Here is a 16,843-nt window from a genome sequence, read left to right as displayed (position 1 = left end):
AGTATATGGCAACTGCAAATACTTATCAAAATCAGAGAAAGTGGCAGAAGAGCAGTATAAACAAGTCAGATGTCTCGAGTGATATCGCAGTGGATGCGGCAAGGGTAAGTTGGTTAAATCGATAGGCAGTGGAAATGTCAAGGTTGCCTTGGTCAGAACTAAGTGAATTGTTAAGTTAATGTCACAGTAGTGGGGGCAAAGGCTAAATAGAATATTTCAATGGACAATACTTTTCAATGGGCAGCACTAGGATAAGCAGGTTCAATGAGCAACACAGCTTTGAGAATCACAATGGATGGCAGCACTAGGATAGGCACTTTCACTGGGCAATGCAGCTTTAAGAATCACAATAGGTGGCAGCACTAGGATACGCACTTTCAATGGGCAATGCAGCTTTAAGAATCACAATAGGTGGCCGCACTAGGATAGGCACTTTCAATGGACAATGCAGCTTTAAGTATCACAATATATAGCAGCGCTAGGAGGGCAGTTTCAATGAGCAATACAATTTTGAGAATAGCAGTGGAGGTGGCAAGGCTAACTAGGCTGATTCAATCATGACAGACATGTAATGGGTTAATTGTGCAATCACATTTAAAGGTCAGGTCAGAATAAGGCATTTGTTATTTGCCGTTTGTATTTGACTACAGAACTAGCAAGCTCAGGAGCCGTGAGACAGGGTAGAGAATACAAGCTGCGTAAGAACATTTGTGTGAAGCAATCATGTCAGGTCAAAGTGTGCAAAGTGACATGGTTGAAATTACTCACGCATGTTAGTATTCGTCTTTGCTCCGACGATGCAGAAAGGTCTGGGTTCAACGTAGGCATAAGTCCACGGTGGGGTCGTTATATGCTCACATGAGCGAACAGGGGCAAACAAGGCCTTGGATGGCCTTAGATTAGGGTGAAGAGATATCACACCCAGGACAATCAGGGAATAACTTTTGTTTATTATTTTTTAACCTATCAGACCCTCGGAAGCAAGAAACCTAATCCCGAAGGTCCTGATATTGCAAATAACTTTTTGGTGAATCCGAGCCTGGAAGAGGGGGACCCAAGGTGTGACAAGGCATCACCCATTGTACAGGCAGAAAGGAACTTTAGTTTATTATTTTGGAAACACGTCAGGTCCTCGGAGGCAAGAAACTATTTGTAGAAAAGAGACTTAACCACTGAAGGCCCTGCTTGCTGAGAACAGAACTGTTGGCTTGTGCTGGGAACGCTTGAGCATGTTCTGTGCTCCAGAATCCTACCTTGTCCCGTGCTGAAAATGTGGGGGGGAGACCCCGACTTCCGCATCCGGACTTATTATTTGTGAACACTTCCTTCTTTCTTATGAACATTATCCCATTCACTAGGACTGCCTTATTATTGTTTGGCGATCGAAGCTTGCTCCCATCTTAGACTTAGGTTTAGATTAGGCGTTTTTCCAACCTACCCATACCGTTAATAAACACCCTTGAACTGTGATCACTTGTGTCTGTCCTTACTGTTGCCACCATAAGTTCATTACAGAACTCTGTGGACGGAAGATGAGGAATGGATGCGTGTGGTAAAGTCAGAGAGGGTATAGAATAAGTGAACCAGGGGCTTGGGAAGGCAGAGTGCTGGACTCCCGCAAGACACAGCCCTTTGAGACTGGTCAATGTTAATTGATTTAGAGGCGTTACATCTTGCAACATAAAGGAAACTGCTTTTGATTACTCTGAAACATCTCTTGGCGAAGGAAAGCAATGTGAGAGCATGAGATGGGTGTCCTGGGGTGGGAGGGTAGAAGAATGAGGCTGCTTTCAGAGCCTGGAATAGAGGGTGTATATGATGGTGGGTTTATAATTGTGCAATTACTTGGCTGCATAGTGTATATGAAGAATGTTGTACTTTGTTTGAAAAAATAAAAAGATAATAAATGAAGGAGGGGATATGAACCAGAATGCATATTCCAATCCATCCCTCGTATGCGTCCTTGAGTTTGGCTGTGCCTAGTCCTCTCACCAAGGCCTACCAGTGGAGACAGATGCCACTGGGCCAGATGAGAGGGCTACAATTTAAATTGTTAAAGTTTGATTGTTGGAACGCATTCACATGAGAACACATTTCCAGCATACAGCAGTGGCACACTTCTTTTCCTGGAAATAGTTATTTGCACTCCAGTTCAAAGTGACCTGCCTGGGCCCGGGTCTGCACATCAGAAATGCAGCAGTGATGTTTGTGGAGGCTCCATAGGTGCCTACTAACAACCGCCCCCCATGGTAGATACATCAGAGGGCAGTAGTGAAAAGAGAAGGGGCTGTATCAAAGAGTGGCATCAGCACACGGTCACTTACTGGATTCCGAAGGAGATTAGGGACACACTGACCACCAGCAGATCCAGCAAATTGAACCAGTTCCTGCAAAAAGAGCCCTTATGGAGAAAGGCGCCATATGTTGTCATCTGAGGAAAGAAGCAGAGACAAAAAATTATAAAGAGTGAAGGAGTTGAGGGAAGAGAAGAGGGAAGGAGAGAAGGGGATAAGAGTTGGACAGAGGGAACACAGTGGAAAGAAGGGCAAGGGGGAGATGTAGGACAATGGAGATTAAGAGATAAGTATGAGAAAAGTAGAGAGAAAGGGGGATGTCAAGAGAGAAAGACCAGAGGGAAGACAGCAGGGAACAAAAAGATAATCCAAAGGGACTGGAAGGACATCAAAGAGATGTTGAGGATAAGAAGAGAATGAAAAAGGGAGAATGGAGGCAGGGGAGAGAAATACATATATTTAGGGGAAAGAGAAGGCAGAGCAGTGAGAAAAGGGCAAAGAGGGAAATGGGGTGTGAGTGAGAGAAAGAGAGAGCGAGAGAACGAGGAAGACGTACAGAGGGAGTGAGATGAGAGGAAGAAAGCCTGAAGGATGGATAGGAGAAGATAAGGAATGGCATGAGTAAGAAGGTAAAGGTGATGAAAAGGTTAAGGAAAAGTAGGCAGTGGGAAGAGTAAAACAAATAAGTACAGGTAAAGAGGCACAGCCTTCCACTTCCACAACCACAACACAGAGTGAAAGACTTCTTCCAATACAGGAGGCTTGGAACAACAATCCACTTAATGTCACTGCCAGCACCCACCCACACTGCCACACTATCTACCACTGCAGTACTTTGGTATTTAACGATGAGGCTCACTCACCATGGTGTACAGATGAAAGTGCATGTGTGTGTTACATTCGTTATATTGCTTGTGTGTTTACCTTTCCTCATTCCTAAGCAGCAGCGACCAGCGATGGTGTAGTCACTGCTAGTCTCACTGTCCTTTGCACATCTTCACTGCTGTGAATGTGCAATGAAGTAGGGCCACACTGCAGTGAGCGACCTTGAGCCATGGAAGAGAAAGGCAACCTCATCTGCTATCCTTGGACATGGGGCATTAAAAGAATTTGAAGTTTTCATTTGTTCTTGGTGTTCTCTTTGTTTTTGCTTCTCTGGGTTTATTCTTCTGTTATGCACTTATGCCTTCTGTGTCACTTGGCTATGTATTGCTCTCTCTGTCAATCTCTTCATCATTTCATATATTAATTATGTTTATTTCTTTCTTGGCTATTTATTCAGCTTTGGCTTCTGGAGACCATTGTTGCTTTGGGCCTGGATCTATTTATTATGATTGCCTGTGATAGTTCATAGTTTTCTTTTATGGGTGACTGCTGGGTGCAGATTGGCTCAGTGTGCCCCTGGATAGAAACCACGCCTTTCCTCCTCCTTCTAGCAACCACAGATAGTAGCTTCTTAACATGCTTTTGTTTGCTGAATGTGGAACTGGACTTGATTGACTTATGTTTGAGTTTGATTTTAGCAAGGTCGGAAACGCGAAGAGAGTGTTGGCATAAAGTATGGTGCGGATAATATCTGCTCCTGGAATAACTCTGTCCTTTATGAGATTGAGATGAGATGAGATTAGATTCCAGGGCAGGTACGTGGCTTCTGCAGTGAGCCCTTGCAGGAATAGGTTTGACGCTTGCAGGTCTGCCTCTAATAAAGGCAAAGGGTAGAACACTTGTACTGGTGTTAATGGCAACTCTGTGTGCTGCAATTGCTCATAACATTGCTGTGTGGCAGTGGCTCCTTGTTTGTCATATCAGTGGAACTGTCTTTTTTATGAACCTGGTAACTCAATCGACTTGGCTGTTGCAACTCGGCTGGTACGACACAGCATTGGTCATCATGCAGGAGGTGAATTGGACCCTTTTCTCAGAAACCAGGGGGCATATAGGCTAAGGAGGCAATGAAATAAAGGCCTACCTTCCCCCATATTGTGACACTCCAATGCTCTCTTGCCATGTAAGGTATTCATGCAACATGCACCATGGAGGTAAATTAGGAACACAATGATACAGAGGACACTCATTTTCTACCCTGCAATATGAATAATCTCCAGTATGGCTGTAGGTCTGGATCCAACAATTTTTCATAGGGTCCCTCTTGTGGTGTGTAAAGTTGTATTTCCTTCAATATGGGGTCTATTTATGCTTGTTCTAGTCAGAGTGTCCCATTGACATAGATGTTCCCCTCGAGGAAGAAATCTTATATGGAGGCTACAATACAATCCTGCTTGTCCCAGTGTATGCTGTCACTGTCAGGAATTGCCCTGTCGGAGAGGAACCCTGCTTGCTTGCTTCACCATCCCGGGGAGTAGTATTCAATGTCAAACATAAAATCCTGCAGCTTTTCAGCTAGCCTTGCCAGCCTTGACGAAGCTTTTGTTTTATGATCATGACCCATATGTAAATTGTAGAGTCATTCTTTATTGGCGGTGTAAGCGAGCATGAGGCAAATACAACGAGTTCTTCAGCTGCATCTCTTTGCATCAAAGCACTGGCATCCACAGCTGTAGTGGTGAGAACATCTGGCTCGAATGGGCCGAGGCATGGCGCATTGTGAATGTTGGTTTTATGCCCTCGTAAACCCACTGGGCGTCCTCAAACTTTGAAACGTGGAATCTTTTTTCATGAAGTTCTATAACATTAAACAAAATTTGCATAATAATAAGTTAATCCCAGTAGGAAGCAAAATAGATTTTTATTTCTTGGAACATGTGTGCTTCAAATCGCATCCACAAGACACATTTTGGGCAGGACCACTTCTGAACACAGCTTGTGAGAATTAAATTCAACTTACCTTTTGAGGATTGCACTTTTTGGCTCAGCAGACCAAACCGTTGTAATGAATTGCCAGAAGTACAGCTCCAACACGCGCATTAGGCACTTCCTGAGATTCACCATGATACAACATATATCGTCCTGGTGGATGACAATTGGAATACCTGCCAGCTGGTGCCCGATGAGCCTTTGAAATACTGAAGCAACAAATGAATGTCCCAATGGCATCCATGTGTACTGAAGTACACCATCAGAGGTGAAAAAGGCTGCCAGGGAGCCCTAATAGTGACGTATCTAATTGTACACATTTGAGGACCCAATATGGGGAAACACTTCACATTCATGAGCAATAGGACCAGCTCAGTGGCATTGGGTAGCGGAAAACTGTTGGCTTTGATGTTGTTGTTAGAGCTGAGGTCCAGGCAGAGACAATAGTTTTTCCATCACATGTGTGATTGAGGACTAGAGGACTGACTTATTCTCTACTGGTTTAATAAGGCGGTCATGTACCAACAAATGCCAAATATCTGTAAGGTCTTTAGGGGCAGTCAAGAGCAATCTTAGGGACAATGTGCTTTAAGGTGCCTAGTTGATCACAAGAAAGTGAGGCATATGCCTATAGAAGTTCTTTCTATGAAAATGCTGCTGCCCAATGGATGCAATGGGGAACAACTTGATTTTCAGCAAACGTTGGTCTTCGCAGTTGAGAATTGAACGTTCTTTGCTCGATATGTGAACTTTGCATCTGCCTGACCTTCCTTTGAAAAACCATGCATACTCTGAAACCTAGCAAGTGAATCTTGTGTCCTTCATAGGCACCTAGTGAGACATATGGAGGCAGCAGCACTGCATGATCATCAGAGAACATGTCTGGAAATGTCTGTTCCTGTATGATTGTGCAGTCTGGACCAGTGGCCACATGTTTACCTTCGATTTAGGGCCAGACAGTATGCGTTCTGCCATTTGGTAAGTCTAGATGTGTTGGTGACATTGAGAAACATCTGGTCCATGGCATTCTAATTGCGCCGGGATACCGCCCAAAGCATTTATAGTTACCGCAACTCGATCCAGCACAATTTGCGCTGGATCCCTAGTTGCAGGTGGTGGGGGGGAGGTAAGTCCCCATTTCCATTGGGTACATTGGACCAAATGGGGTTGGGAGTGCTATTAGCGCCAGCAGTAATAACAGGGAAATGGCCTCAAGCCGGCGCATTCACCTCCAGCTCCGGAACACGGAATTCAGTGGAGCGGTAAGGTTACCGCCGCGTTTCATTTTACCGCTCGCCCAACTCGTGATGAGGCCCAATGTATGTACTCAGTACTGCGCAACAGGCACACGTGGTGGTTAGCAATGTGTGTTACACTGCGACTACTGTAACATATATGTGTTTGCCTGATTGGTTCCTTTTAACTGTATCAATGATAACGAGCAGGGGGGTCATGTCATCCCTACAACACAATTTTTATGTGTAAGTTCTTTTATGGCGGGTGCATCATCTTTAGTGTACGAGTGACTCTGTCTTTCCTGCCACGGAATGAGGATTCAATCGTAATGGCTACATGATGGCTTCTTCCATTACACAGTCTTTATGCATGTAGAGCGCCTCTTGCACTTTCGAATTGTGACAGCGCTGTAATAGTTGATCCACATTATTTGGTCTACCATTGCACCAAATGCACACATGCTAGATAGTTCAGTGTTCAATGTGACCAAGTCTTCAATGGACTCCTAAGAAGACAGGAGTGTGATTTAGAACTTACAACATTGTAATACATTATTCATCTACTTGCCAAATCGCTACTCTATGCGGGCTGTGGATTCTTTTCACTCGTTGTCAAAATGTGAACCATGGGCTCCTTTGGCATGGGGTGTCAATGCCCTCAGTAAACAGTGATTTAAAAAGTGGTGTGACATCTGCTTGCCAAGGATTCTAGACCATCCACAGCCTCCAAGCATGTGGAGAAGGATGATTCCCACTGCTTCGTGGACACTGTGGTGCTCCCAGACATTGCAGAAACACATCAGAGGATTAATGCCCTGCACGCAGATCTTTTGGGGCTTCACTGTGTTTAGCGGGAAGAGGACAATGAGCCTCATTCTAACTGTGCCGGTTCGGTAACAAACGGTGCCGGTAGGCTTACCAGCACTGTTGTTACCAGACCGGCACAGTACGGGTTTGCCTGCCAGAGCCGCTGTGCCCGACAGGGCAGACCCTGCCGGACACAGCAGCCACGGTAAGCAAGCCGTAACGGAAACACCGGCACTGTTATTAACGGTGCCGGTGCTTACATGTTCCCCATTCCCATTGTGTCAATGGGAATGGGGAATTACAATTTACTGGTGCCTGACTTTCCGGAACGCCAGATTGGTAATGAGTTTGGCGGTAGCCTTGCCGGTAAAACCGGCAGGCTGCCGCCAAACTTCTGAAAAGTTCAGGCACCCAGCAATGAGGAATTATCATGTAATTCCGACATTGCTGGACCTGCTAATTCCTGCATTGCCGGGTGCCGGTGCCTGTCAGGCCCCATTCAATGGGAATGGGGACGTCAGATGCACAGGCACTGTTTATAACGGTGCCTGTGCATCCGACATGTTGTGCTCCCGGGTGCCGCTCTGCCCGTCATGTCAGACATGGCGGGCTGACAGGCGCCCGCGAGCACAGCTCGCATTATGGCGGTCCGGGAACTACGGTACCGGCATGCTTACCGGTACCGTAGTTCCCAGACTGCCATACTTATAATGAGGCCCAATGTCTCAATCAGTAAGGTAGCTGGTGCAGAACAGGTGTTGCATTGAGGACACACAGGGATCTTATTGAACTCGTCTACAATATTGTATTTAATAAGGAGGTTCAGGTGAAAGAGCATGTATTTGGTACATTTGGCAAGTTGCTCATGAATTTCCTTCTGCTTATTATTAAACAGCGGCCACTGGAGTCGCTGCAGTTGCTGCTAGTCTCACAGTCGATCACACACCTTCACTACTGCACATGTGCAGTGATGTTCGGCTGTGCCACAGGAAGTATCATTGAGGCACACATATGGAGCGGGAAGGGAGGGACATGCAGTTATGGGGAAGAAGCTACAGGTACCTTCAGTAGGATTTCCACAGTGAAGATAGATGTGAAGGCATAGTCAAAGTACCCGAGGATCTGAAAAGAGAGACACCCCATTAATGAATCCAAGCACATTGCATCTGCCATATGTCAGGGCAACAGAGAGAAATAGAGAGTGAGAGAGGGAGGGAGAGAGAGAGAAATAGAAAGATAGAGAGATGAGGGGGGCGACACCAACAATGCTATGCAGAGCATGGGACAAGGAAATGTTCACCAGATAGGGGACCTGCTCTATCATCATTAATGTTACACAGAGCAAGAATGTACACACAGAACCCACTAGGAAAGAGAATCCCCAGAGAGGAGGATGGTTCTAAACCTAGCAATTCTGCACAAATCATGCATGAACAAAAACAAGCAACCAGGACACATTAACCAGAGAGAGGTGGAAGGCCAGCAATGTTACACAAATCATATGTCACTTCCAAGCCACATCATTATGTGGGCAACATCAGGTTTTGGGAACAAAGGGGACTCAGGCAGGAGCAGGGGAGGACCAGAAAGGACACACAATCAAGCAATAAAATACACATGCATACGGATGTAGAAGCAGAAGAATACAGATGCATATTTCCATTGCCTAGTATCTCTGCAATAATTTCAATAGGAGACCACATTGGCAAAGATGCGGTACAAGCTTCCTCATTCGCACTGAAGCTACTGCTGTTCTTGAATGGCCATGCGTCATATTAATTTCTGAGGTGGCAGCCCCATTTTCTCAGCCCCACAGCAAACCTTCCGATCCTGCAGGCAGACATATTGATTTCTGATGCACTTGCTTCCTGGGTTTGACAGCCCCGTTTTGAACTCAACCAGCAGCAACCAATTCTTCTCATACAACAAACCACCCTGCCATTGGCTCTCTTTCTCTCCAACTGCCCCTTCATTTTGAAATCTCCAGCCCCTGATCACTAAGGTGGATGTCACATATATGTATTGATAGTTGCCATGGGAATTAAGGATGACTCGCTCATGAGTGGTCTCATTAAGCACAGTGCTGGTTCAGAAAGTCAGGACAAGACTGACACTTTTGTTGGTCTAAAAGTGAGTCTCAAAGAATATTTTGCATCAAATAAGAATGTGGACTACTACTATGCGGTCAAGAAAAAGGTGAGATGATGCACAATTATGTCAAGGGTCCCCATCATCTGTTCAAAGAAAGCACCAACAACAGCAAAATACTCTTCATGAAATCCAAGCAATGGGGGGGGGGGTTCCGCTGTTGCGCCGAAGCAAGATGGCCGCCTAAGCGTAACGCTCTGGACTGGGAGAGCGAATAATCCTTAATCCTCGTTTTTACCTCTACAACTCTGCCTAAACCCTATAGCATTGCTGGCGACTCTCCATGAACCTCTCTGCCATATCCCTGCCGAGTTTGGAAGCTAAACGCGCCCTGGGCGCCTGACTGCACCTCCCGATTGAACTGGGGCTGCTGCTGGCCGCTCTCCCCGCCCCGCAGCTCCTGGGACCGCGGCTCGCTCAACCACCTGAGAGCGCGGTGCTGCGGGCCGCTGTGGGGGAGGGGCGCCGAGCCCACGAGGCGCGCCGGGCCGCTTTGGCCGACGGTGTTGCCCCCCTGCACATCTCGCCACCCCACTGAAGACTGCCTGGGCTCCCGACCCTTCCGCGCGGACCCGCGGCCCCCTGCATCGGCGACATCTGGAAGCTTGGGAATCCCAGCACCGCTTATCTTTGGACCGCAACTGTCTCCCCGGCCTCCGCTTCGCCTGCCCTTCCCTCCTACCGCCCCTCCTCATGAACGCAGAACCAGACCATGGCAAGGTAGGAGGCCTGTGTGGCGAGTGTGCCCGGCTCTGGTGGTCCCTGCGGCCGCCCCCTTCTGCCGCCCGTGGGCCTTGCAGCCCACCATCCTCCACTCCCACTGCTGCTGCGGTGCCTCGGCTGCTCGGCGGTGTGCGGGCTGGCACTGTGGCGGGGATCTACACTGGGGCTGCTCCCCCGCCCGTGGCCCTTGGGTGCACCTAACGGGATTGTGTCTAACCCACACAGCACCATTGTTCTCTCATGCTGGCACCCCGCTCCCCCCCTGTACACTGACTGTGGGACCCCAACTATAATAACTGTGGATCTTGACCCTGTGCTGAGCGACCCACTGTAAAACACCCTGTTTACGTCTCCACTCCTGTGCCACGGACATTTGGCTTTCCTTCCCCTTGCGGCTGTGCAGATGCGCATCTGGGCTAATTTAGGGAGCCTCACCAGCCACTGTGCTAATCAAAATCCAGGAACGCATCCCAGTGCACTCAGGCCCGCACTGGCAGCCCACCAGGAATACCCTGCTGAACGCCTCTATCCCCCTGCCTCGTGAACGTTGGCTCTCCGCCTCCCTACACTGGTGCAACTATATTAAGAGACTGTCCTGTGTGCCCTCATTGACTTAAATACATGTTCATCATAATGTGCAGGGATGGATCCGTAGGACTCCTGCCACCCTCACTGAACTGAGCTACAATCTGTGGTCCCACTCGCTACCCCGGGCCTGCGCCAGCTGTCCATGTGCCCCACACCCTACGGCCTAGGGGTGGGGGCTCGTCTTGGTGCCTGGATTGCCTTGCTCATAGCTCCCCTGCAGAGGCTGAGGCGCTTCACCTTGTGCTTCACTGAAGTGATCCACGAACCCCCCTGCTGCCAGCAATCCGTGCTACATCTCCCTGCACTACGTCACTGGACCAGCGATCCTGTTGTCATCCTCACATCTGGGCTCCCCTTCGGCTGCTGTGGACTCGCCTCTGACCCTGCGTGACTTAGGGGAACCTCTCTAACAATGCCTCCAGCGTCCCCAACTGCTGTCATTGTTTGACCCCCCCTGGGGCACTCGGCGGGGTGGTAGTTGGAAGTCCTGACCGCTGCCTCCTAATAGGGCCCTGGGCGCCGGACGCGGCCTGTCACCATGACCAAAGGAGCGGGGGCTAACAAGAAGCAAAGCTCATTAAATATGTTCGCCAAGACACCCTCCAAGCCACTGATCGACCCTCCAGAGGAATCACTGATTGCCACAGCATCCTCAACTCCTGATGACTCGCAGAAAATGCTGGAGTATATGCGTGAGGGCTTCACCACGCTGCACTCTAAACTGGATGATATGAATGGGACCATCTCATCCATAAAGGCCCATATCGAAAGAATGGACAGTAGGGTTTCCGAGATCGAAACAAGGGTTGGCGCCGCGGAGGACGACCTGGGTTCCCTACGTGCCGCTGTGACCACTCTGGCCAACCGGGTCTCGGTGGTCGAAAAGAAAAATGACGACCTCGAATCCCGCTCCAGGCGGAATAACATCCGCATCGTCGGCGTACCAGAGGACAACATCAGGGAGCCCATGGAGGATTACGTGGAGCGCACCCTTCTAACACTCCTTGATAACCCCAAGCTTTCGGCACAATTTGCAGTGGAAAGAGCTCACCGCTCCCTGACCGCGAGGCCCAGGCCCGGTGCGCCGCCTCGTCCCTTCATAGCCAGAATCCTAAATTTCCGTGATGCCCTGCTCCGTGCAGCCAGGGCCAAGGGGGTCCTACGTCTTGGGGCGGCGAGGATACCTGGACCCGGACTTCTCTGTGGCTGTGCAACAAGAGCGTAAGACCTTCCTTGCAGTCAAAAAGAGACTTCGGGACTTAGGAGTCAAGTACTCCATGCTCTTTCCCGCTAAACTGAGGATCGAGCACTCCAACCAAACATTCTTTTTCACCATCCCAGAAGAGGCTTCGAAATGTATAGACGAACACTTTCCCGGTTGATCTGAACATCGTTACTACAAGATTCATGTTCTCAATTGTTGTTGCCGTACCTAAGCCACGTGTGGGACAGCCACGGCGTTGCCCCTCCACGATGGCCATTCGTTAACCGTAGTTCACTGGTTGCTAGTTTTGTCAATGTTGCTCCATTACTTCTTTGCGTAAGTGGCCCTCCACGCCACACTGTTGCACTGTATGCAGTAATATCCGCTTCCTGTTGGGCTCCCAGCTTGGTGACTACCCTGCCGCTACGGCCGGGCCCCTCTAGTGGTTATACCCCGGGACCTTGACTTGCCCAAGCTGGGACCTCACCCTGCTCTTGCGTTGGTGTGTTGGGGCCCATGGCTACACCCCTATGCTCCCATTGGTCCTCTACCTAAGACCTGGGCCCCACTGTACCCCGCACCCACTCTAAATACTTTGATTAATCCTATTACATAGCATAACTCTCCTAACGCTCTCCCCTGTCCGGCGCGCCATCGCCCGGCTGCTAACAGACCCCCAGGCGTTGATGCCTAAAAGCTTGTGTTTGTTTTGGTTCTGTTTGGGTTTCGTCCCTCTGGGTGGGGGGTGGGGAGGAGATGTTATGGTTAAAAAAAAGTCTTAATATACAGAAAATGGTACCAGGAGGTAAGGAAACACTATAGAAAGAGGGTAAATGGATGCATGAATCAATTTATCATTTTCATTTTATTTAGAATTACATACATTTTATAATGATCTAAATGTATTTGTAATATTGTGTTTTATGTAATTCTAAATAAAATGAAAATGATAAATTGATTCATGCATCCATTTACCCTCTTTCTATAGTGTTTCCTTACCTCCTGGTACCATTTTCTGTATATTATTATATGTTTCTACCTCAAGGTACCAGTGATTGTTGAGGTTCCCACTTCTTTTGGGTTTGTTTAAAAAAAAGTCTTGACAGCCACCGGAGGCGCCGCATGCGCCACACCAAAACACTTTGTAAATGTAGATATGCGACCGCATGCATCCAGATTGTGCATCTTTCATTTACTGGAAATCCCCTTGTAGTCATTCAACCATTACCCCCTGAAATATGGCTGATACCAACCTGACCTTTATGAGCTGGAACATCAGGGCATTAGGCAATTACATAAAGATGCGACAGATTCAGCTTCACGCTGAACGCCACGGGGTAAAGATCTTATGTTTACAGGAAACCCATGCTCGGTCGGAGCAATGTGAACGATTCGCCAAGCAATGGGGGCCCCAGAGGTATTATACCAACTATTCCACTCAGAGTCGTGGCACCCTCACCTTAATACACAAAAGCCTGAAGTTCACGTGTCACCACTCCCACATAGATCCACTTGGAAGGTATGTATTAATCAATGGTATATTACAGCATCAGGAGGTAGTCATCCTGAATATACATGGTCACAACGTTGACGACCCTGATTTCTACCTCCACCTGGCCACTCTACTTGAGGGTTACCCCCTGATTCCTATCTTATGGGGTGGGGATTTCAATACAATACTGGATGTCACCCTTGATAGATCGGGATCTAGGTCTCGCCAACTGCCAAAAGCAGCATATACTATCCTCACCACGCTCCCCCGTCTGGCACTGGTGGATGCCTGGCGTCTAATGAACCCTGAAGTCCGTACATACTCCTTTTACTCCTCAGTGCATGATTCCCACTCTAGAATAGACAGATGGCTTATCACAGACATACTGATCAGATGCCTATCTCACCTGGCCATTCTCCCCACTATCAGACCATTCACCGGTACTTATCTCCTTAAACTGGGGATTGGATGCCAATAAAACCAGACAGTGGAGGATGAGTCCCCATGCGCTTCTTGACCAGGTTTTCACTTCCGAGCTCGAATCCTCCATCGAGGAATACTTTGACATCAACACAAATTTTGTGTCAACACAGGCTGTACTCTGGGAATCCTTCAAAGCACACACAAGAGGGATCGCCATCTCCAAAAGCTGTGGCATCCTGAAGGGCATCCGTGCCGATATTACTACTAGCGAATCGGCCCTGGCCATCCACGAATCCCAATACGCTGTGGATCACTCCCCGGCCACCCTAGCGGCGATGAGATCTGAGCTGGATAGGTTCCGTGGCCTTGCCGAGCGCAAGGTTAAGTTCCTGGACTCCCCTTGGTCGGCGAGGAAATACAGCGAAGGTGAGCGGCCCGGCCGGATGCTAGCTAGACTGCTGCGCCATGAACTCGGTGCCCCCAATATTCCGGCCATTATTAGACCGGATGGCACACTCGCCACCTCCCCCCAAGACATCAATTCTGAGTTCCTCTCGTTCTACACCTCCCTATATTCGGAGGCTGACGGGGCCCAGGTTCCCGAAATCGACTCTTACTTAGGGAATCTTTCCCTATCAGTCCTGTCAGCCGATGCTAGCGGCTTCCTTGAGAGGCCCTTCACCCTTGAGGAACTTGTCGAGGCCATCGAGTCACTGGCATCCGGGAAAGCCCCTGTCCCGGATGGGCTCCCGATGGACTTCTATAAACAATACAAGTCTCAACTAGCGACGCACCTACTGGCCCTATGGGAAGAATCGTGCGACAAGGGCATACTTCCCCCGTCCCTCCGGGAGGCACTGATTACAGTGCTCCTCAAACCTGGTAAGCCCCCTACTCAGTGCAGCTCATACCGACCACTCTCGTTGATTAACAGCGATATTAAAATATTCGCCAAACTGCTAGCCAACCGCTTAGCCCCGTACATGCCCCACATTATCCAACCAGACCAGGCCGGTTTGGTCCCTGGTAGGTCCACTTCCTTAAATTTAAGGAGGCTCTTTAATGTAATCAGCAGAATCGGCCCAGCCACACAGACGGTTGCAGCTACTTTGGACATGCAGAAGGCATTTGACTCAGTCTCGTGAAAATACCTATGGCGAGTTCTCGAGAAATACAAATTTGGTCCCAACTTCCGAACCTGGATGAAGCTGCTTTACACCGCACCATCGGCCAAAGTCCGCACAGAAGACAGATGCTCTGCCACCTTCCAGATATCCAGAGGCACTCGCCAAGGATGCCCCTTCTCCCCCCTCATTTTTGCCATAGCTATGGAGCCCTTCACTGACATGATTCGGCAATCACACTGGCACAGGGGTTTGCACACAGCCGGCCAAGTTGATATAGTCTCCCTCTACGCTGACAATGCCCTGCTGTATATCCGTTCCCCTGAAACCAACCTTGCCCCTATACTGGCGGATGTGGCCCGTTTCAGAGACATATCCGGCTTGAAAGTAAACTGCTCCAAGTCTACTTTATTCCCATTCACAGACTCAACACGACCCCCACCCCCCGATTTACATGGGTTCAACTGGTCTCCGTCTAGCTTCACTTACCTGGGGGTGGTGGTCTCCCGGCACAGCTACGTGACGACAACAACCAGAGCTACCTAACTAACCTGGTGTCAAAAAGCTCCAGCTGGACTAAACGCCACCTCTCACTAGCAGGCAGAATTGGAATACTTAAAATGGTTGTTTTACCTCAATTACTGTACCGATTCACCAATCTGCCTCTGTGGCCCGGCAATGCTTTTTTCCAAACACTGCACTGTATATGTAACACCTTCCTCTGGCACTCAGGGGCAGTCCGCCTCAAATTATCTACACTGACCGCCCCTAAGGTATTGGGCGGATTCAGCGCACCAGATTTCATCAGGAAATGGGTGGTGGCCCAATCTCAGTTTGCTGCATACTGGTTCAACACCATCGATCCCCCCCACATGTTCGCCTTGAGAAGCTAACGGTCTGTGACCAAGTGATCGGATCCCTGGTCCTCAAGCCAATCCCCCCCGACTCAAACTCTGCAAACCCTGTAGTACATCCTTGGCTTTGACCAAACTCTGGACAATGGTTGCTGCACTCCACCCATTTCACGGGGATCTGCCATTATGGAACTTCTTCCCTGGTGTCCCACACATTCCACACACAGTGGTTACTCGCTGGGCGGATGCCGGCTTTCTGACACTCCGTGATGCCATTGAACAAGGAAACTTTATCGAATGGTCTGATCTCCCTCTCTCACTCAGACGCCGACCCTCGGTGTGGCTACAATACTCTTCGCTCTGTGAAAATCTCAAGTCCAGATATCCCGATTTCCCCGCCTTGCCGCCCGACGAACCCATAGTGGCGGAGCTCTGCTCCTTTCTCTCCTTCAGAGGCAAGGTGTCAAGACTTTACTCATTGTTACAGACTAGAGCTGCCCCCCCTTCGCCGAGCTAAGGCGCAGGTGGGAGGAGGACCTCGGTTCTGAGATCACTGACGAGAGATGGTCCCGGATGTGTGCTCGCACCCATGATGTGTCCTACAACACCAAATTTAAACTCATCCAGTTCAAAATCCTACACAGGTACCATCATACACCTATGAGACTTCATTGCATGTTCTGTGCCATCCCTCCTACTTGCCCCAGATGTGGCGTGGATCAAGCTTCCTATATACACATGCTATGGTACTGTCCCCGTCTGACCCAATTTTGGCAGGACATCTGCTCCACACTGTCTGACATTCTAGAACACACGATTACCCCCACCCCACTGCACTGCTTGTTCCATGACCTACCTCAGTTGCCCCGCGATTCTAAGAAACTAGCAGGTCTCTGCATGCTGTTGGCAGTCCGCTGCATATTACTATGCTGGCACCGCCCTAGAGCGCCTACCTATACACAATGGCTCAGGTCAGTCACATAGGCTCATGACACAGAGCAGTCCTGGAACGCAATGCAGCACTCGCATTCAAGGCCAAGGGACATCTGGCCGAGATTCCGAGACTTTGGGGGTCATTCCGAGTAGGGCGGTAAGGGTTAATGGTCACCAGTAACGAGACTTGTGCCGTTAAACCCT

General features: G+C 48.9%; 1 protein-coding gene across 4 annotated transcripts in view; it reads right to left on the bottom strand.

Annotated features, from left to right (window-relative positions):
• CACNA1F (calcium voltage-gated channel subunit alpha1 F) overlaps window positions 1–16,843 on the bottom strand; it is a 1,137,291-nt gene that overhangs the window by 502,912 nt on the left and 617,536 nt on the right. For all 4 annotated transcript variants that reach the window (XM_069645269.1, XM_069645268.1, XM_069645267.1 and 1 more), the window contains 2 exons: window positions 8,213–8,272; window positions 2,325–2,431 (listed from right to left, as the gene is read on the bottom strand). In XM_069645269.1, the coding sequence (XP_069501370.1) occupies window positions 2,325–2,431; window positions 8,213–8,272 (167 nt within the window). The remainder of the gene's footprint in view (window positions 1–2,324; window positions 2,432–8,212; window positions 8,273–16,843) is intronic.

Source organism: Ambystoma mexicanum, chromosome 2p (genome assembly GCF_040938575.1).
Source record: "Ambystoma mexicanum isolate Mex_15411 chromosome 2p, UKY_AmexF1_1, whole genome shotgun sequence".
NCBI lineage: Eukaryota > Metazoa > Chordata > Amphibia > Caudata > Ambystomatidae > Ambystoma > Ambystoma mexicanum.
Note: the sequence above shows the minus strand (reverse complement) of the source record. Positions and strands in the feature narration are given on the sequence as shown.